General features: G+C 47.7%; 1 protein-coding gene across 1 annotated transcript in view; it reads right to left on the reverse strand.

Annotated features, from left to right (window-relative positions):
• LOC149339837 (uncharacterized) overlaps nucleotides 1-21,505 on the reverse strand; it is a 32,080-nt gene extending 10,575 nt beyond the window's left edge. Inside the window, exon 1 of the mRNA XM_089551002.1 lies at nucleotides 21,304-21,505. Coding sequence (XP_089407128.1) covers nucleotides 21,304-21,353 — 50 coding nt within the window. The 5' untranslated portion in view covers nucleotides 21,354-21,505. The remainder of the gene's footprint in view (nucleotides 1-21,303) is intronic.
• Nucleotides 21,506-22,124: the final 619 nt, after the last annotated feature.

Below are 22,124 nucleotides of genomic sequence, written 5' to 3' on the forward strand. Positions count from 1 at the left end.
CGAGAACGCCGCGCGCCCGCGGTCTTTTGCGGAGCCATGGCGCCAACGTTCGGCGCGAAACTCGATTGTAAACAGTGAGGGAATTGCACTTTGCAGCCTGAGCGACGCTACGGACGGATTATTGCGTTTGGCCGAGATGAGACCTTCCCTTGGAACAAAGTTCAGTCTTTAGAATGTGCTACGCAGGAACTGCAAAGCATTTCGTGCTTACGGAGAAAATGTTTTGTTATTTTGTTATTAGGTGGCTAGGTGAGCGGGCAGGTATGGGGAGAGAGTGTAGGTGTAACCAACTAGCCCACCAGTTCGTCCTTGCTGAGTGTGCAGTGGCTGAGAAAGGAACATATATCTTCTGTCTAAAAGTTAGAGATCACTGCGGCGAACCGCATTGGGAGAATGCGAAAGCACTGAATGCCTCCTCGGTACTCGTCGGCTCTCTTTGCCTCTCTTTATCATTTTCTTTTTGTTTGTTTGCTTAACTACTCAGTCAGCGTAATTATCTTTCACACGAAAACAGCGCAAACTTCACGAAGGACGCAGAAAGGAGAGACGAGACACAGGCGCTGTGTCTGATTATACCTTCTTTTATCTCAATCAAGCATTTTGGTTTTTAAGATTTGGCGCCATGGTTGCTTTCTCGTCCACTTGCTATATCCCCGTCCAACCTATTCAACCGTCCAATGGTTTTTGCTGATAATTAACTAATTAATCTGAGTAAATTAAACTTTTTATTCGATTAGTTATCACTCATCAAATACATTTCGAATCATTTCAAACGTTATTTTCATTCCTTTCCCTATTTCGGCCCAATTTTGCCGTCCACAGCTGTTTTCCCGTTCACTCACTATATCAACGACCGCGCTATTTGGACGTTTTCTCGACGACTCTAATTAATTAACTAATCATCCTATTGACATAATTTTTTTGCGCAGCATCCTAACATCATCTTCCTAACCACTTGTTTGATGCTACTTCTTCTGAGAACGCCACAAATGCAGCGGACATGTTTTGCTGACACGACCTCGCCGAGATAGCCTAGAAAGGCTTTCGTATTAATAAGACTTTTGGGACCAAGACGTTATTGCCATGTGGTGGTGACAGCGCCGCAGGCAACAGACGAACGCACTGAAATGAGCTCTTTTCTGAGCTGACTTGTGCCCACAAAGAACTGAACTCGGTGGCGACGGCGAAAGTGACAAGCGTGCTCGGCAGTTGTCGAAGGACAGAATCTCCGCTGCTCTTGGCCAGGCTGAATTTAAGGCTGACAGTGAACCTTCCAGATAAGACGCAAAAGTAACTGCGACAATCCTGATCAATCGAGAAGCCCCTGCGCGTGGCTGTGTAGGGAAACACTTTATGAAAGTAAGCGGTTACATGATCTTAAAGAAAGTAGTGCGCAAAAGTGAAGCAGCAAGGGAATATAAAAAATTACTTTTGTAGATGCGTCCTTCGTAAAGGCACTGGTCAGTGCACTTTTCACCCGGGATTATAACACACGACACCTTTTACACTCATAAAAAAGATCACTTATATATCTCTTTAGACCTAGCGTAAAGTTTTATAAACTGGTGACAGATTAAAGTTTGAGTGAACCAAACTCTATCGCAAGGAGTGTCTTGTCTAATTTATTGGTTTATGGTGGATTAACGTCCCAAAGCAACTCAGGCTATAAGGGACGCCGTAGTGAAAGGCTCCGGAAATTTCGACCACCTGGGGTTCTTTAACGTGCACTGACATCGCACAGCACACGGGCCTCTAGAATTTTGCCTCCATCGAAATTCGATCACCGCGGCCGGGATCGAACCCGCGTCCTTCAGGTCAGCAGCTGAGCAGCATAACCACTGAGCCACCGTGGCGGCTGGATACAATTAGTGATCCCGTTTTTATGCGAAGCATACTACTTTAAGTAAGACATGATGTTGAGCTAGTCGGTTCATGGTTAGAGCGAAACAAAACTGCGCGAAGAAGACGGGACAAAAGAAAGGCACGAATACACACACACAAAGCGCAGACTTCCAACTGACTTTATTTTGTAAAAGCAGGGTGCTTATAAAGGCAATCACAGCAAACTAGGAGACAAGCAGAAGCAACGTGCGAACGGCAATGACAAAGTCAACAATACCACGTGTGATTACGACGCATGAAAAGTTCGAATGTGACCATCTAAGAAATTGATTTCTTGACATGAAAGAGATAAAGAAGGGGCGCTAACACACTTATCACCCCTTTTAGAAATGAAAAAGGCGTCGATAATTTCTCTTTCGGTTTTAGGTTTGGCTTTATAAAGGAACTTTGTTTTTTCCAGGTAAGGAGAACAGGTTTTCATGTCGCAGCTCTTACAGTGCAAGGGTAGATTGCTGCCAGTGCCACTGCTAAGGGATCGCCTGTGTTCTAAAGCGCGCTCATTAAAACAACGGCCAGTCTGGCCTATGTAGGAACGACCGCATGACAAAGGTATCTCGTAAACAACTTCGGAAACACATTTTGTAAACTTGTTCCGGTGGTTCTTCTTGCAAGTGGTGGGTTGCTTTCTCGTTCCAGCCAGTAGAGGGCACACTTTTTTCAGCTTGCAAGGAGCCGAAAAAACAGCGCGTATCCCATGCCTTTCTGCTACCTTCTTGATGTTATGGGAAAGGCAATGAAAATACGGCATGACAAATGGTGGCTTGGAATCCGAGCATCCTTTATCTTTTTCTTGTGAAGATTTTAGCCTTTGAAGCAGGCTTTCGCAGGTGCCAATGAGCGCGCTTTAGAACACAGGCGATCCCTTAGCAGTGGCACTGGCAGCAATCTACCCTTGCACTGTAAGAGCTGCGACATGAAAACCTGTTCTCCTTACCTGGAAAAAACAAAGTTCCTTTCTAAAGCCAAAACTAAAACCGAAAGAGAAATTATCGAGGCCTTTTTCATTTCTAAAAGGGGTGATAAGTGTTAGCGCCCCTTCTTTATCTCTTTCATGTCAAGAAATCAATTTCTTAGATGGTCACATTCGAACTTTTCATGCGTCGTAATCACACGTGGTATTGTTGACTTTGTCATTGCCGTTCGCACGTTGCTTCTGCTTGTCTCCTAGTTTGCTGTGATTGCCTTTATAAGCACCCTGCTTTTACAAAATAAAGTCAGTTGGAAGTCTGCGCTTTGTGTGTGTGTATTCGTGCCTTTCTTTTGTCCCGTCTTCTTCGCGCAGTTTTGTTTCGCTCTAACCATACTACTTTAGCTACCACTTCAGCCCTTCACCGTGGTTATGCGCCTCCAAATCACGTGATACATGACGTCACACCACGTGACACGATGACGTCACGACAGTGGAGAAGCGGGGCCCCACCTCGCGCCGTCGCTGTGGTTGTGCGCCTCCAAATCACGTCACACGATGATGCCACAGTTGACGTCACGGCAGTGGAGAAACGGGGGCCCACCTCGCGCCGTCGCTGTGGTTGTGCGCCTCCAAATTACGCGACACGATGATGCTTCGCATTCTCCAGGCTTAACCAAGTTAAGCCTCAGCCATTTTTTTTACCAGCTTCTAGTGATTGGAGTCATAATGAAACAAATGTTTTCCAGACCTTGGTGTAGCTTCACAAACTTCAGGATACAATGAAATTGATGTACAGCAGCCTGATGCGCTGAAACCGTTCTGGTGTGCACCTGTAACGGTCTGATTCAATCAATGAAGTCAGAGCAGAAGAAAGAGGATGAAATGGCTAGCCTGAAACCACGAGAAAATGGCAGTAGTGCCTTATGTTCACAAGCTGTCGCACAGATGGAAGAAAGTGGCAGATAAATTCGGTGTCAAGATAGTATATTCCGGTCCAAAGTGACAAGATCCTTGCTTCTTTGAAATGCAAGAAAAATAATGACACAAGCACGCAAGAATGCGATGTGCGCCACAACACATAATACGTGCAGTGAACGGTTGGAGCGGTATATCGAATTCAGTTCCCCTGTGGCCATGTATACGCAGGCCAAACAGGCAGCTGGCTGAATATGATAAGACGCCGGAGAGTTCAACTTCGTCAGATCTGGTAAAACGTTTTAGAATCTGCGAGTGCACTCCTTATATGGACTATACTATGACCACAAAGATCAACTTGTGCTGGAAATCAGAGGCCTTTCATATCCATGACAGAGCAGACAGAGTGTGAGCAAGGCATTCGTGGCATTAACTAAACGTGAGACAGGTATCTGCGGCAAAGATACAAGCCTGTAGAAGTTTCGCATTGGTGGATTTGAGACCGCTACGTTTTTAATGGGAAAGAATTACTAGGCTATGTCGGAGAGGTTGTGTCACCAAAACGTGCTCGCAGTACTGTTGTTCTCAGAAGAGGTAGTATTTAATGTAATGTAGCTTGTAATCGATAGAGGACGATGTGAGGATGATGCGCAAAAGATTTGATGTCAACATGATAGTTATTTAGCTAGGTAGAGGCAAAAATATAGAAAAGCTGTCGAAATAGCGCGGACGTCGATATAGTGAGTGGTGGGAAAACAGCCGTGGACGGTAAAATAGTGGAGAAATAGGCAAACAAGTGAAAATAAAGATTGAAATAAATTTAAATGTGTTCGATGAGTGATAATTATTATAACAAAAAGTTTGATTGACATGGATTAATTAGTTCATTAATTAGAAACAAAAGTCGTTGTATGGTCGAATAGGCTGGACGGGAATATCGCACGTGGACGGGAAAGCAGCAATGGCGCCAAATTTGAAAAACCATAATGCGGTATTGAGGTGAAATGTGTGTAATCAGAGTGAATGTAATCAGAGCGATTAAGAAAAAATGTAACGCAAAGTGATTGCAATAGATAACCGTAAATACTGAAGATGATTAATCTATAGCAATTAATGACAATTAAACAGCTAATAATGTGCTAATGAAGGCCAATGCGATGCTAATTAAGAGCAAAGAGGGGCAAAGAGTATCATGGAGAGGCAGAGAGACAACGAGTACCGTGGAGGAATCAATGCTTTCATATTCTCCAATGCGGGTTGCGCAGTTATCTCTAACGCTTTTCTTGTTAACGATGACATGAGCGTGTCAGGGTGGCGGTATAATACTTAAGTATGCATTTCGGGGGAAAAAAAAAAGCCAGCTGTAAGTTTGGCGCTTGTCTGTCTCTTTTCTTACCTTTTCCTTCGTTTTTTTTTTTTTTTTTTGCGCTGTTCCACTCTTTCAGTATGTATTACCAACTCGTCCCCTATACGCTATGTCGCAACGGGTCGTTCATTTCTGGAGTATAATCTTAAGAGTTCTCGAAGTGCCACCGGCTCATAATTAAAGAAAGGCGTTAGAATTGCAGCGAGGTCAAAGGGAGAAATACGCGGCGCAAATGAATAATTGGACTGTCTCTTCAGCGGAGAAGCACCGTTCCCTCTCACCGGGCAACACAAATCGACACAGCGGGGCAGGCTCGGGTGACCTTGTTTCCAAAGCGGCGCCACTTATCGACGTATCGATTCGCCGATCCTCAGAGGGGCCTCAAGGACCACCGTGGCGCCTCCCGCTCGCGTACTCTTTCTGCTTTATACAGCGCAGTTGTCAAAGGTCCTGCTTGATATTCGCGTAACCGAGATCTTAGAATGGAGATGACTATGCATGGGGCGAACAGTAAAGTATTGACGCTCTGGGAAATATGAGAGAATTTGAATGCGTGGCGTATCGAGGGATGATCTTTGCGCATCTGCTTTATGCGTGTGCTCAACGGAGGAGGACAGACGGGTAGGGATCAGTAGAAGGTATACAGAAACACAGAGAGGCGCCGCCGTGTAAAAGGTTTGGGGCGCTCGGAAGAGCAAGACGGTGAGACATATGAAGAAGCAGAAACAGAGTATGTTGAATAAAATACACACATATGAATGGCATAAAAATAGCAGAGAGAGAGAGAGAGATCACTTAAAATAAGGCAGGAAAGTTAAGCAGCAATGAGAGAAGTTAGTTGAGAAGGAAGGGAGAGCGAATGCAGGAGAATAATGCAGAGAACATAGGGAAGATCGCATGCACATGTGAAGACCATTGCAAGTTGCTCATAGGTTTAGACTTCAACTATATACACGCGTTCGTCGCGTCGCATTGAGCGTCAATCATGGATGAGGCCGTAGCTCCGGGGCATTAGACACCGAAAGCAGTTGTATGCGCTGCCGACTTAGCGCAGTATGCCGCGTCAAGTGTTGAAGGTTGAAGCGAAAGGAGACACAAAGACGTTCGATGATTTCCTTACATCTGCGGTTGTCGCGTATTTGCAGGAGTGCAAGTAATCTAAATCGAGTAAGCAAGACCCCCAGCTGCAAGCAACACAGCAAAGTGTCTTTGCAGCGAGCAAGGCCAGGCTACAGGCGCTATCCCTTCCCTCGCCCCCCTCAAGAAAAAAAAAAGTGCCTAATGTGCGGTGGCAACCAGACTCCGCAGGCCACCTTGAGGCTATGGGCAAGTAGAGCTATTTATTCATTTTGCGACGGAATATTATGCTAGCCAGTTGTCAGCGAAGGTCCAGCGTGTCGCAAAAAAGGTCTTCAGTGCATCTTTTCTTTCGCGCGAGGCTCAAGGCATGATTAGACCTAGCGCGTCTTTGTGCACGCCACGGGAATGACACGAAGTCACTCAGCTGCTCGGGGCTATCTTTCGGAAGGCGCTATCTCGAGGCGCAAACCGTGGAAACTTGCCGTACTTGCGAAAATGGTACACATGTGATGCGCTGAAGAAGAACAACGAAGTTCTGCCCAGTATGCAATGGTACGGACTGAAGCTATTTAAAATGACAAAGGGGACGAGTCGGCACCGATCTAAAGTTAAACAGCTCTAAAGAAGCGAAGACAGCGGCGGCGTTACTTTTGAAGCGAAAAGCTTCACTAGGCTAGTCAACACCGGGTATGGCGTGCGCCGTGATCAATTCTAGCCACAGCGGCGCATGCGCGAGTTCGCCGCGCGACGTCACTGGAGAGGCGCACGTGGTCGGCGGAGCCGCCGCGAGCGCCTCTCCGCCGGTCGACCTTCGCCGTCGTTCGCGCGCTCTGCGCGTGTTTACCGAGTGTGCATCGCGCTCGGCTTCCTCGTATGACTCTACTTGCAGCCGCGTGTTTACCACAGTTACTACGCATGCGGAAGGGCGGCTATATAACGCGCTTGCCTCCACCGTTATCGTGGTGCTCCCAGTGCATTGTGCGCCAACTGCGACAGCCATGACGTCAAACAAAGCATAACTGCAGCTTTTCGCTTGTATATCCGGGCTTAACCAGAACTAAGCCACTGTAATTTTTTTACATGTCATCTCTCTTCTTTCTTTTTTTGCGGTGTCTAATCAGAGACCAGGGCAAGATTTTCCAATGGGCTCAGCATTCGACGCGCGCTGTTTTGCCATGCCACTGATATGAGGTGCAAGAGTGACTGAGCGAGTCCGTAAGTGAGAATATGTGCGAGCACATCGATGCTCAGAAGGGCTGCCCGTATTGCACGACCGAAGTACAACGCAAAGAAAAATGAAGCCGAGGAACAGTGCATAAAAACAGAGAAGAAATTTTTATCTGTGCGTAGTGAGTTATTTTTGTCAATATTTAAAAATTGTATTGATGCATAATGTCCACCTATTTTTCGCTGCTGAGGTTGTGCTTAGGCATTTTGTCGCGTGATCACTCATTGTTGTTTTGGAGGTCTAGTAAAGCTGCGAAATGCGGCTTTTTACCCCGTACCCATCATGCCTTATGGAACATGAATTCAGTTCAAGCAAGACGGCGAAGACATGTTTACACTCACAAGCTGACATTCAAGAAAAGTGCTTAAGACAAAGGTAGAAAAGCGGAAGAAGAAAGGTTGCCGTTCGCCTCGACTGTCGTGCGACCGGCAGCTGACGCCGCAACGCGCTGCTTATTCCCACGGCCGCTGCTCCACATTCGGCCACATTTTGCTTTCTTTAATTACATTTCCTTCACTCGCGTTCTTGCGAAGCGTCAGGAAGTGAAATTAAGGTCACGGCCAAACTCTTGCTGCCCCTTTCCTTTTATCGCTTTTATTGTGTTCCTTGTCCTTCCTTACCGCAGCCTGTGCGGTAAAACTGCAACAGCGAACAGCTGGCGACGGAATCATATAGCGGGGAGTTCGCGTCAGGCCCAACTTTGCATGCCATGCAGTCTTAGCATATCCGCAGGTCTTATGCTTTTATTTTTAAATCTCTGTGCCGTGTTAGTACCCCTTCACACCCGTCGATGGCCTACTGAGCTCTTCTCTTGGCACTGTAGCAGCTTAATGGCTCGTAAGGCGAGCAGCTACACAATACTTTCATTAACTTCTTTTGAGCTATCTTGGCACTTAGGTGTCCAAGCTACCAGACACGCCATAATAACTATGTTGACGCCATTCAAGGGTTCTTTCGATGCGTTGTAGCGTGGAAATATTTACGGTGTCTACCAGCAGAGTAGTATAGCTAGAGTGCTCGTGCCACGACCTTGTGGGGACCTACCCTGCAATTGTCCCCTAAGGTTTGCTTCCCCGCGATGCGTCCTCCTAGTTAGTTACTTTAACCAACAAGGGAGGGCGTCGGTGTCGCAGCGACGCGGGTGCCACGGACGACGTGACTGCTGCGCACGCGCGGGGGGTTCACGCAATCTGCCTACCTTCCTTGTGCTGTGCACTTTCGCCTAGCATCACGAAGTACCATCCACCTGCGCTTCGTGTGTTCGCCTGTGCTTCCCTTCCCTGGGTAGATACCGTAACTCCGCCAGATATGCCTCAGTCCCCCTCCTTACCTCGTCTATTCCTACCGGACTTACCCAGTCTTCGTACCTCCGTCACTCCCTCCCATCCAAGAAGGCATCCTGACTTTCTGTGCTTTCGCGTGTGCCGTCTGCTTCGCGCGCGCTCTGAATGCGTTCGCCGACTTCCCCACCCCCGGTATCCCCGGCTCTGAACAGTGATCCCTGCTGAGGGTAGCAGAAGATAGAGCCTCTATCCCCCAAACGAAGCGACCTAGGAGACGACGCGCACTCCGGCTGGAAATCTCGGAGCGCGCTGACGTTCCGGGGTGAAGCTCCGCTCTTAGTCAGCGGGGCGGTGCCGTGGGGGAGAATGTTCTCCCGCATCTTGGCCCGTCCGGCCGTCGAGCACTTCCCCTGTCCTAGCGTGGGCAAACATTCGCTCGTAACCATGCTGATGAGTCGGACGACCTTGATTCCTTACCGCATTTTGTTGATAGCTGGCGTTATTATTATTGCGAAGCAACACTACTTTCACTTTCAGCTCCTCGCGTGGCGAGGCCACGGTAGCTACCATTGACCCTGAGCGGCGCGCCTAGCGGTGTGACGTCACAGCTGCAAGAGCAGGGCTCCAACTTGTGCCGTCGCGAGGCGAGGCCGCGCGTGGTGGCTGCTGCCTAACTCCTGCGCCCGCCGCGCGCGGCGCGGATTGCATTGCATTGCATTGGATTGGATTGGATTGTATTAGATAAGATTAGATTAGATTGTATTGGATTGGATTGTATAACCGATGCATCACCACAAGTCTAACCACAAGCACCACCACCAGTTACATTACCAGCTGAACCATGGCGTAGCTACGGATATTGCTTTCGCAATTACCGGGCTTAACCAAGCTAAGCCACAGCCATTTTTGTTAAAGCAATGAATGCCTGTTTGTGTCAGCTAGAGAGTGTCGTTCCTTAGTTTTCCTCAGAGCAAGGCCCACCGTGGTCGGCGTGCGGTCTTTAGCGTACGCGATCACGGGTGGTGTCCAGAGGTTTCGAATTGTGTCAGCCACGGTTAAACGGGGAAAAGATATTTATCTCCCCAATTAAAACCCCACAAACCGTAAAGAACTCTTAGCGCCTTGGTATCGAAGTTCTTACGAATCGATAACGTAGCTGCTGTTTTTGGGAAACACCACAACTAAAGCCACGTCAGATACACAAAGGAAATGGTGTTTATTGCACCTTTAGCTGGAAAAAAGTGAAGGAAAGAGAGCACGCTAGCAGCATGGTTGGCAGGTCGAAGGTGAAGAGAGGGAAATCTTCCTAAACATCACCTACCATGGTTGGCAGGTGAAGACTTCACACAGACGCCGGACAGTCTTCGGCTTCATGGGCCTCCGAATGCTATTGCATAAACATCTATTGGATCTTCCGCTATCTCGAAGAAATGGCAACAATACCCTCACCGCCAGTCCGTCCACTCACTCATGCATTGACACGAGGCAGCATTGCAACGAGTGGATGGACATGGAAGACGGACCGCACATGTGGTCATGGACCACAGCCGCTCCGCGGGAGTGCGCCCTTAAAAGGGCGGATGCGGCAAATAAAATCGCCAATGAGGCCAAAATTTTTTATTTCTCTTTTTTTTCGTAACCCTCCTATCGTGACGAAAAATTATATCGGAATAGGCAGAAGAAAATGTGAAAGAGGACGTTTTTTATGTGTGGTCGTCAAAAATTGTGAACCAAACGCGCTTCTGATGGTCCCGGCGCATCGCGAATTCTGCAGCCTCCCGACAACGCAGCACTGCCAACTTAGTATCACCATGAAGAGGAGAGGTCAGTATATGAGAGCTTCCTTGGGTTGCAATGCCGCACTTCTATGGCTAAAAGCAAAAGTACACGAGGCGATAAACGAGGGAATAAACTTTAAGAGGCCTTAAATGAAAACAACAAACTAGGAAGACGGACAGATTATTCCTCGTGAACAGTACCCAATTTTTTTTTCTGCGCGGATGGGTGGCTGCGTTGCGAGAAGATAGCAAACAAAAGCCCCGAAACCCTTATACATTCGAGCCACTTGCGAGAAATGAGCACAGTTACGGTATTTTTTTTATGCATTTGCAATGAAGCCCTCCGACCAGTCAGAGGCGCCGCGTCCAAAAACCGTGAACTCGGCCGGAAACAAAAAGTGAAGAGATCAGTGGCCACGGCGTGTAAATGCAGGCCGTTCCAGCCTTCATCCCCCCCCCCCCCCCGATTCTATTGCGCGTACAGTAGACTCCGGGGGAGCGAAACAAACTGGGCAGCCGTGCCGAACGAACTGCATCTCAAGGAGGTCGACGACGACAGCGGTGTGTTTCTTATCAAATGCTGTATCGCGTGTTTGTTGACTAGCTATGCCGTAAGTATGATCGCAGTCGACCCGGATGACTCTGCTGTAGTCGTAGCGATTCTTATGTTCCTGAATTGCTTCCTGTGGGCTGTAAGCCGAAAGGAATAAGGGTACGTTCCAGAATGCACGCATAATACTGACAAACACACAACAGCTGGTTGGATGCTTTCCTGGCAGAAAAGCGGATAACGTCAACGCCAATTCAGCTGCATATAGCATCTCTGCGCTGTAGCTTCGCCACGACCAATCGAATAAAAGGCGCTAAAATCCGGCCTTGCGTACCCGGCGCCTCGTGATGGCCCGCTCTGGGAAACTTTTGTCTCCAAGGAGCCAAATTAGAGGTGAATGCAAGTTGGTTGGTTGGTTTATGGGGTTTAACGTCCCAAAGCGACTGAGGCTATGAGAGACGCCGTAGTGGAGGGCTTCGGAAATTTCGACCACCTGGGGTTCTTTAACGGGCACTGACATCGCACAGTACACGGGCCTCTAGAATTTCTCCTCCAAAGAAATTCCAGCCGCCGCGGCCGGGATCGAACCCGCGTCTTTTGGGTCAGCAGCCGAGCACCATAACCACTGAGCCACCGCGGCGGCTGAATGCAAGTGGTGCTCCTCAGATATTTCCCAGCATACTACGACGCATGTCCGACGTCGCAGGAAACATGCAAGACCGTTCTCTCTCATTTCACTCAGTGGCGCCTTGAGGACGTGCATGCTTGTCTGCGTGAGCGCATACTAAAAGAAGAAAGAGAAAGAACCAAACACTTTGCAATGGCGAAGTCGGCGATTCGATGGCTCAAGTGAGGACGAAATAGCTTCATCGGCCGCCTAGCAAGCACAACAGGGCGAGAACGCTGTTGAAAGCTTGCGGTTCTGAATTCGCCACGTGCAATGACCACGCGCAGCCTGAGTGCAGATTGCGAGAGGAAAGATTCAGCTCTCGTTCTTGCGCCTTTCTCTCCCTGGTCTGCTTTGCGCTGTCTTAATTATGACACTCTTCGCAATCTTGCATGGCTACGCTCGCCGCGCTGCTTTCCTTGTATTTAGAGGGTCCATTCACGGCGAAATAGCGTCCTTCTAAAAAGCTCACAAATACGTGCCCAACCTCTGCTGCACGAATCCACTAATGGTGGCACGGTGTGTGCATCTTTTACGCAAATTCCTGGCTTATAAAAGCGTTGTTTTCGCTAAAAATGGCGTATCTGCTACCGAGTGACGCTAATCCATGAGTCCAGCCTTTAGCCTCTAGTCTCCCCTGCCTAAGGTTGATTTTCTCAGCTTTCGCTTTTTGTGCGGTCGCTGCCATTCATCCCTTCGGTATTTCGTAATAAATGAATGACAGTTGAATGACTTGTTCAACTAGCTTTTTTTTTTGCGCAGGAGCCCTTACGTTTTTAAGAGTGCAATAAAGTTCTTTATTTTTTATGTACACGTGGATATTTTGTTTATTTATTTTTGGTCTACTTATTTTTGTACGAAACCTTTCCGTGTAAGTACGCATGCTGGAGATTAACTTTTACTACCCTCAGAACTGGCCATATAAAAAAGGACTAAGCTATATTGCAGAGAACAGGGCTTTGTCAGCATTGTGACATTAGAAACACTTGCGCACTTTTTAATTATTTAACGCCTCGGGGATGAATTTACGAGGGTGCAATTGCCATTACTCATTGGCAACGCGAACTAGCTTTAAATAAAATGCAGTTATGAAATCAGCGCAATAAGTTACACAGCGATGTTGTTGCTGCGCTCTGTTGCGCCAAGCTGCGCCAAAAGGAAAAACCTGCTACGTGCTGCTCCATAACGACAAACTACGAGTAATCTGCGCCAAGCCTGCGCCAAAACTCCGAATTTCCTTACGAGCAGAGCGGCTCAGTGGTTACGGTGCTCGGCTGCTGAACCGAAAGACGCGGGTTCGAACCGGTCGCGGCAGTCAGGTTTCGATGGAGGCGAAATTCTAGAGGCCCGTGTACTGTGCGATGTCACTGCACGTGAAAGAATCCCAGGTGGTCGAAATTTCCGGAGCCCTTCACTGCGGCGTCCCTCATAGCCTGAGTTGCTTTGGGACTTACCCCAATAAACCTAAACCTAATTCTCGGACACTGCGTGTTAACCCATAGCTCTGCGTTAGGCAGCACTAGCTGAAGACGCAATTTTTCCGAGTAATTTTTGAGTCACTGCTTAGCGTCTATACGAGGGTGGACATCATGATGGCCGGGTCATCCCGCATGATGACAACAAGCGAAATATAGGTCTGCAGCAGGCAGCGATTCACTCTGGACATCCCTCGGCGTGGAGGGGACGTCGGAAATGCGCATGGCACAAACATCCACAAACGTCACCTAAGCTGACTACCTCGTCCTTGCTCGGCCGAAATGGAGAAAGTTCTCAGTTGGCGTCGATTTTGGAGTTCGCTTCATTGCCGAATCCGAAAGAAACGAAAAGTCCCAGATAATTTTTTTTTTTTCACTCACGTCAAGCTGCATCCCTGATGCGGGGTTCACGCTTTCCAGCGCATATCAAACGGCACGGAACTTAAGTTTTGCATCGTAGCTTCTTCGTCTCGCAGGAGGCGGCATTTTAAGCAAGAATGCAAATTGAAACTGAAGTCGAAACTTGCGAGAATATGACTTGACTGAATGCGGCGGCGGCGCGCAGTTCGCGCCGATTGTAGCGGTGGGATAAAAAAAAAAACAGTTTTATCATAGCGCTATCCGCGTTACACTACCGTGAACCGCATGAAAGCACGGCGCAGGTGGTCCCGAGGAGCGTGCGCCTAGCTGCCACTGCGCAGGCGTAGCTGGGAAGCGGATCGTGCTGCGCTTAAACAAAAAGCTCGCTTTTACTCATCGGTTTTCTTTTCAAACATACTCACTGAAAACGGGAAACGGTGGCGAGTGGTGGCGCGTCATTTTTCGCCATATATAAGCTGCACCGAAGAAAAATCTAAAAAAAAAAAAGGCGGCTTATACACTGCGAGCTCACTTTTCGGCGCCAAAAGGCACTTTTGGCTGCTCTAAAAGCTGCTGCTAGGTGACTTCGGCCAATCGCATTACTGGTTACAGAAATGTGCCAAATTAGAATGCGCCTAACGCATAAAGAAGCGGATAGCGCATAAAGAAGCGGATAGGTTTTGTTTGGTTTGGTTTATGGGGGTTTTACGTCCAAAAGCAATTCAGGCTATGAAGGACGCCACAGTGGAGGGCTCCGGAAATTTCGACCACCCGGGGTTCTTTAACGTGCACTGACATCACACATTACAGAGGCCTCTAGCGTTTCGCCTTCATCGAAATTTGACCGCCACGGCCGCCATCAAACCCGCATCTTTTGGGCCAGAAGCCGATCGCCATAACCACTGATCGACCGCGGTGGCAAATAGCGAAACTAATTTTAATTGTCCCTTAAAGGCCAGCCAAATGGACGGCGGCATTTTCGGGTGACAGCATGTTCAAGGGCAGCGCCGTTTTCCCAAAGAAAGCGTACGGCTGCGGCATTGTATGTCAGCAACACTGCGCTGATTATTAGATTAGAGAGTGTCACTTCCTCGGAGTGCGGCCTATCATCGGCGCCCCCGCGTCGGACCCAGGTAAACGACAGCCCTCATGAATCCCTCCTCTTTCCCTCTCCAACAAAGCGGGCGTTCGACCAAGCGTGCAAAATCGCGCTACGTTCGGTACTCTGACCAGACTTTGCGCCACACCTTGTCTAGTGTAGCTTCTCGCACATTAGTCTTTGGGTGTTGCGCTGAGCATCTGCGCTTCAGCCAAAAACACAAAGCGTGAGGGCCGTAGCGTACACTGCGTCAGTGTTTCGTGGAAAAGATTTACGTCGGTAGGCATACCGCGATGTCTGTAAAAACAGATGCCAGCTGTCCGTCGTGTGGTACATATACGACAGCAGAATCGATTTTACGGCTCCAACTAAGCGGCAACTGCCGGCCTGCATAGATTTCCGGTAAGACACGCTAGTCCTCTGTGTTTTCAGCGGGGTGTAAACAGCGCACGGCAGGATGTTGCACGAGTTGAGGTCGACACCGGTGTCGGAGCGGAGGGGGAGGCTTCATGCGGTCTAGGGGGAAGGAAGAAATGCGTGATGCTTTGGCGTTCGTGGCTACGCGTTGCATCTTCCGACCTATCTGCAAAGACGAAAAAAAAAAGTGGTCCGGTGTTTACTTTGGTCTTGCCGTGATCTCCAATAAGCCCATGGTTTCCCATGGAGTCTTTCAGCAGCATTTTGTACCTGTGTCTCGATATTGCGCTTATTTCGCGCGTACTTATTTGTCTTGGAGTGAACATAACTAAACCTCACTATATCAAAAATCGACTTCTTGAAACATTTTTGGTAATGCTGTTAGTTGGATAAATCGCCCCTTGATGGCCTCAAAAGTGGCAAAAAAATGGGTGCGGTTTTTAGCATACATGGTATGTGCTCCAGATTGCAGTATCTTGAAGAAGTGTCTTGAAGGAAACGAAAAATTCAATAGCAATACAGCGTTTTGAGCAAGAAGCTGGCACAGCCACTTGCACCTGCTCAAGATATGTCCAAACCGGCGGCTTTAGAGGCCAGTAGGTTGGGCTTAGTACCTATAGTTCGGCTTGTAATAAATATTCTCTACATGCAACATTACTGGTCTACCGCAGAGGCCTTTCTTCACACTCGTGTCGGGTACTGAAAATGTAAACCTACCTGAACGCACTCTAAAGTTTTTAATTCGTCAGACCATGCTTTGTCAAGCTTTACAGCCACCGAATATTCTAGACGGCACTAGCAAGTTCATACCAATAACCATCGTCTACATGGAACGGGCAAAATAAATTCACATGGGTCGCGAAGGCTGGGTTCGATAGCGGACTAGAACTGAGTCCCAGCGACTTACTTGTTGGTGAGAACGACGAAGATAGCAGAAAAATAATTTGTTACATATCTGTGGTCTTTTTGCTATTTCAGACATCGCTATAATTGCCGGTTTTCAAAATGTTTCACTTGCGTACATTAAAAAAAAATGGCTGAGGCTTAGCTAAGGTTAAGCCTAGTCAGATGCGAAGCATATTGATGGCTAGGCTTGGTAATACATGACTTTCCTTGGTTGAATACTTGGTCATTTTAATACAACCACTAGAAGCCTTCGTCGTGGGGGAAGACAACGGCATGGCTACAGCCGAACGCCGACTAACCCCGAGACGCGCGTTGGGTGAGCGCCTGGATTGCCAGGGAAGCCGCGTCCGCCTGCCAGGTGGAGCGAGCGTTTCACCTACACCGAGTGTGAACGCGCGTTCGAAATGTGCGGGAGTGTGACGTCACCATACCACGTGATTCACACGGCGTGCAACCGCAGCGACGGCACAAGTTGGAGCCCCGTCTCTCATCTGTCGTGACGTCATTGTGTCACGTGGTGTGACGTCATGTATCACGTGATTTGGAGGCGCACAACCACAGCGACGGCGCGAGGTGGGCCCCCGTTTCTCCACTGTCGTGACGTCATCGTGTCACGTGGTGTGACGTCATGTATCACGTGATTTGGAGGCGCATAACCACGGTGAAGGGCTGAAGTGGTAGCTAAAGTAGTATGCTTCGCATAAAAAGAAATTATTGTTCGCGTTCCCTCACAGCAGTAGGCAGTGGCTCTTATGCAATCCACCTTGATTATTCTGAAGGCTTGCTTGACGCTAGCTAAAGGCCGGCGTATCTCGTCGTCACGTGACCTCGCTGCGTGCGGCTGCTGGCATTTTTCAGCGTTGATTTCCAATGTTTGGTTACTTTTCGTCATCGTGCTGTGTTCTCGTCGGTTACATGTGCGCGCTTGTTTCTTGCCATACCAGCCACACTTATAGTTGACGGTTTTGACGCTGTTGTCTTTGGTTGGACGGTGTGGTTCGAGAAGAAGAGCGCGCAGCACGCGAAGAACTGGTTCTCCGTAGGCAAGTGGCAAAGTGAGAACTGCTCCGCTGGCATCACACTGCAACGGTGGGCTGCTACAGTTGCTTTGGTACAATGGTATGCTGTAGCCAGTGAGTACCTATATCAGCTAGAAAGGTGTCTTAAGACGTCTGAGTGGGAGGTATCAAGATGTCAGAACAGAATAGGCTTGGACAGGTTGGTAATTCATTGTAACACAGTATCATAGCGCGGGAGGAACGCAGGACAAAGACGAGACGGGACAAGCGCGAACTTCAACACAGTGGATTTATTGCATATCAGGAGCATATATACACTACTGATACAGCAGATAGAAAGAAGAAGAAACATAACAAAATGCCACATGCCGTCATGCCATGAAATCGAGTTCTTTATTTGATAATTCCCCAGACGGTCTGCTGATGCATTCATCTCCTGCCCTTGCTATCTCACACGCTTACTTGATTTCTCTAGTCAAGTCGTTATGGTGCCGATACAAAATGACTGTCTTATCGAACAGGGGATGGCAAGATGGTACTGTGTCACATTTTTTGTAAAGGGCCACCGGATGCCCATCTGTGGTGATGTTTCCAACTTTATTTTTGTGCTCTAGGAGGCGCACATTCAAACATCTACCCGTTTTCCTTATGTAGTGCCGACCCCATGAAAGTGGAATTTTGCAAACCACTCTCTTCCTACAAGGCACATAGGCACAGAAATGCACATCCTGGGACCATTACTTTTCTTACTCTTTATGAATGACACAGCTTTCGATATAACACTGAAAGCATGCCTGTTCGCAGCAACTCTTAAATATATGTCTGCGTAAAATTCAAGCCTGGCGTTCAACTTGGCAAATGTTTATTACTTATAAAAAAAAACAGTAGTCATGACCGTGACGCGCAAAGTATATCCTTTGAAGTTCCATTACACGATAGAGAACAGTGCCTTATCTCAGGTTACTAATTACAAGAACTTATGAGTATCCCTACAATTACAAGTATCCCTGCTTTTCCCCTCTCTCTGTATATATCTACAAGTACTTAGGAGTCATAATTACATCAGACTTGAAATGGAACGACCACATAAGGTTTACTGCAAACAAAGCACTGAAGCAACTTGAATACTTAAGGAGAACTCTTGGCAAATCACCGACAGAAATAAGACTACTTGCATAGAAGTCTTTCATTGACCTATTTTAGAATACGCAGCAGTTGTATGGGACCCACGCACAAAGATCAATGTTACCAAACTTAAGAATGTTCAGCGTAAATGTGCCAGGGTTATTTATAATTGCTATAGTTGGAAAACATGCCCGTCAGCCCTTTTGCAAACAGCCAATTTAGAGACGCCGCAGGAAAGACGATATAGCGAAAGAATGAAACTGTTCTACTTGATTGATCATAATCAACTTGGAGTAAATAAATATACTTATTTTCAGTCTGTTACTTGGCGATAAAACGCGATCTTTTCATTGAAATAAAATACTCAATTTTTTCATGTGAGAAAAATGTATTTAAAGCGTAATTTTTCCCGTGAACTGTCCGCACCTGGAATGACCTAGAAATTGTCTTAACCTAGTGTTTATATTTAAGTTTTTGCTTTGTATGTGATGTACATGTTATTTTGACGCCTTCCTTTGCTCGACTGAATGTAGTTTGTATTACTGTTTAGTCTATTGCTCTGTACCACCCACTCCTGCCTGACATAAAGGCTGGCAATGCCCAATAAATAAAACCATCGGCAAAGCGGTTTTATCGTCTTGTTTGTGACGCAAGATGCATGCAAATTTATCTCGAATGACTGCAACCGCTTGTAGCTTCTACGCCATTAAAAACTGTCATAGGTGATCCCCGCGTGTAATCTTGAAAGTTCGTCAGTTTCTCAAACAGAGTGCGGCCGAGAGCGGCGGTGATGCTGTTCGTATATGCTCCATTCACTTTCGCTTCCGCACGACAGAGTTCGATGTTATTTTACAGTGCGAAAAGCCGTCGAATTCTTCGCCCCTCTAAGCTCCCTATCCTGTGATCACGTACAAAGTTATACCACATTAAATACGACTTACTTGTGTTTTCTGTTTTATTTTAGCTGTGGTCATATCATGGTAACGGTAGAACCATTGAGGTTTTAGAACATGAGCTCTACTCGATGCAAAAACCACGACTCACATTACGTGTTACAAAAAAAGTTTTAGACAGTCTATAGAGTGTCTATAGACTTCTGTCTATAAACTCTATAAACAAATCCTAGAGAACAGTCTATAGGCAATAGAAATGCCTTAGACAGTCTATAGGCAATCTATAGACTTATGACCATACACGTTTAGTAGACTTTTTTCTATAGACAATCTGTAGACTATGAATAGACAAAAAGCAATATCTATAAGAAGTCAATAGAGTAAATAAGAAGTCTATAGACCATTCTTATAAGGGTTGCCTCAAATTAACTTTCAACCTAGATGTTGAAGCTTCAGATGTGCTTAGATAGAAAAATAGAAATCAGTCCACGACTCTGTGTCGAGTCCGTGGCGGCAGAAACAAATCAGCGACACAGGACACTGCGTGAGCCCACTAGGCTATCGCCTGAGCCGGGCGCGCCTCTTGTTAAACTGCACCGCACTCTCGCGCTGTGCATTACATAGCGTCATCTTCATGAACTTTCATCTGCTCCGTCCGGCGGCACTGCCCGCTCTAGAAGTGCTTTGCTTTGGGCTAGTTGGCTGTCATCCATGTTTGAAACAGAAAAGGCGCGAATGGGACGAGGACATCAAGGAACGCAAAGCAATAGGACAGGCGCCAACTATCAACTCGTTTATTGCACTACTCCCTGCATTTGTACGCAGCACCCACCCGTATTACAGAAGCCAAACACAAGGAAAGTCGAGAACTCGTGACTGCCAGGTGGATAGACCAATAAGGTTAGCACATACGATGACAGGGTGGGTGAGGAAACTGAAACAGGAAAGGACCCAATGCAGAAGAAATATTCTCTAGAAGTAATTTGGTTTGGGCTGGTTGGCTCGCAGCCATGTTTGAAACAGAAAAGGCGCGAGTGGGACGAGGACAAAAATGAACGTAAAGCAACAGGACAGGCGCCAACTATCAACTCAGGTTTATTGCACCACTCCCTGCATTTGTACGCAGCACCCACCCGCATCACAGAAGCCAAACACAAGGAAAGTCGAGAACTCGTGACTGGCAGGTGGATAGACCAATAAGGTTAGCACATACGACGACAGGGTGGGTGAGGAAACTTTGAAACAGGAAAGGGCCCAATGCAGAAGAAATATGCTTTAGAAGTAATTTGGTTTGGGCTAGTTGGCTCGCAGCCATGTTTGAAACAGAAAAGGCGCGAGTGGGACGAGGACAAGAATGAACGTAAAGCAATAGGACAGGCGCCAACTATCAACTCAGTTTCATTGCACCACATACTGTATTTATAATAAGGGAGTAATTACTCATTGACATCCACCCGAGCGCAGACATACGGCTGCAAGGAAGCTATACAGCTTTCTCAGAAACTTTGTAGTTAAAGAAAAATTCGTCCTTGTCCAGGGTTATTGACCACTAGCCTGCATTTATACGCAGCACCCAGCCGTATCACAGAAGCCAAACACAAGGAAAGCCAAAGACTCTCCTTGTGTTTGGCTTCTGAGATGCGGCTGAGTGCTGCGTACAAATGCAGGGAGTGGTGCAGTAAACCTGAGTTGATACTTGGCGCCTGTCTTGTTACTTTACGTTCCTTTTTGTCCTCTTCCCATTCGCGCCTTTTCTGTGTCAAACGTAACTGCCGGCTCATCGTCGTCTGCTGCGTAGCACAAATTCGTACTTTCGCGCTGACTCTCCAGTCCAAATTACAGCCACTCCCGAAATTTGACCTCGGCCGATTTGGATCAAAATCGATGTCCAACCATAAATGACCGTGTCCGACAGGATGGAGAGCTCGAAATTTGGCCCGGGCTATTGGCAAAATGCTATCGCTCGTCCTCTGGTTATAACCGTGACTGAACGTTACTTAACCTATTGCGCTTTAATTTAGGTCACGCCCATGGTTTATCACTTCTCTGCGTGCGGTCCAATTTTCTAAGTGCCGTTCGACAGCGTGACAATTGAAGCTAATAGTCTCAACAAATGAACTCAGAAAAGTAATTCCTCTATAGCCATTTGCGACTGCAGTCTGCCTTGCCTCAGAAATGAACGGGCAGCCAAAGAGTACTCTGGTGAAAGGAGAGGTGACGTAATACTTAGCCACCAGCTTCAAAGTGGCTTAACCCAGTTTGCCGCGACCCATAGGAGTCTGCTGCTAAACTGATTACGCGCGACTGCAGATGCTCGATCTCTCGCTTACCCAAGAGAGTTCCACTGCGCAGGTAACAGCCGGTTCCTCGGTCGAGTCATGCTGGCGGTCTGTCAGCCACGAACTCTCCTCAAACGTCGTGCCTATCCATGCCGAGAGCCAAACCCCAGGGTTTTGCCGATTTCTTGCTTCTCTGCCAGTGTGGTTCAACGCTGGACGCGCGCAGGTGGATATACCTGGAGAAAGAGGGTGCCGGAGGATCACAGGCGGCGGACAACGCTTGGCCAGCCCGAGAAAGGAAGGGGGCGTGGCGGCCGCTCGAGCGCGCGCTAAACTACGGCGGCGAGCGCTGCTCAAACTACCGCAGCGTCTCCCTCGCGCATAGGACACCGACTGAGCGCGACGCCCGTTTCCGGCTCGCGGTGGAGCGCGGCTCGAGGGGACCGCGAGAGGGGAGGGGCGATGCCGTCAACTTGGGCGCCGGGCGGCGCCGCAGCTTCACGGCGCGGTAGACGCCACTTCACATCGCTGCCACTGGCAACCCCTCCTCCTCCTCTTTTGCCTTTCACACTCACTCTCGTTGCACGTCGCTTCATGCACGATCTGCCCTATCGGCCGTGACCTTTCGGCCCGTTCTGTGGACCGCGGAAACTGAAATGCACGATCAATTATTTTTTTTGCAGAAATAATGAGAAAATGAAACTTTAGGATTTCTAACAGCTTACAATCATTCCATGATTATGTCGTGAAGATATCTATCGTTCTTCATGAACGTTATTAATATGCGGAGTGATTTTTTTTTTATTTTGGTGTGTGCAGATTTCAGTTTTGAAGAACCTTGATATATACGTAGGTGTGGTGTGTGCATGTGG

This window comes from Amblyomma mixtum, chromosome 6 (assembly GCF_055824585.1).
Source record: "Amblyomma mixtum isolate Tamu chromosome 6, ASM5582458v1, whole genome shotgun sequence".
Taxonomy (NCBI): domain Eukaryota; kingdom Metazoa; phylum Arthropoda; class Arachnida; order Ixodida; family Ixodidae; genus Amblyomma; species Amblyomma mixtum.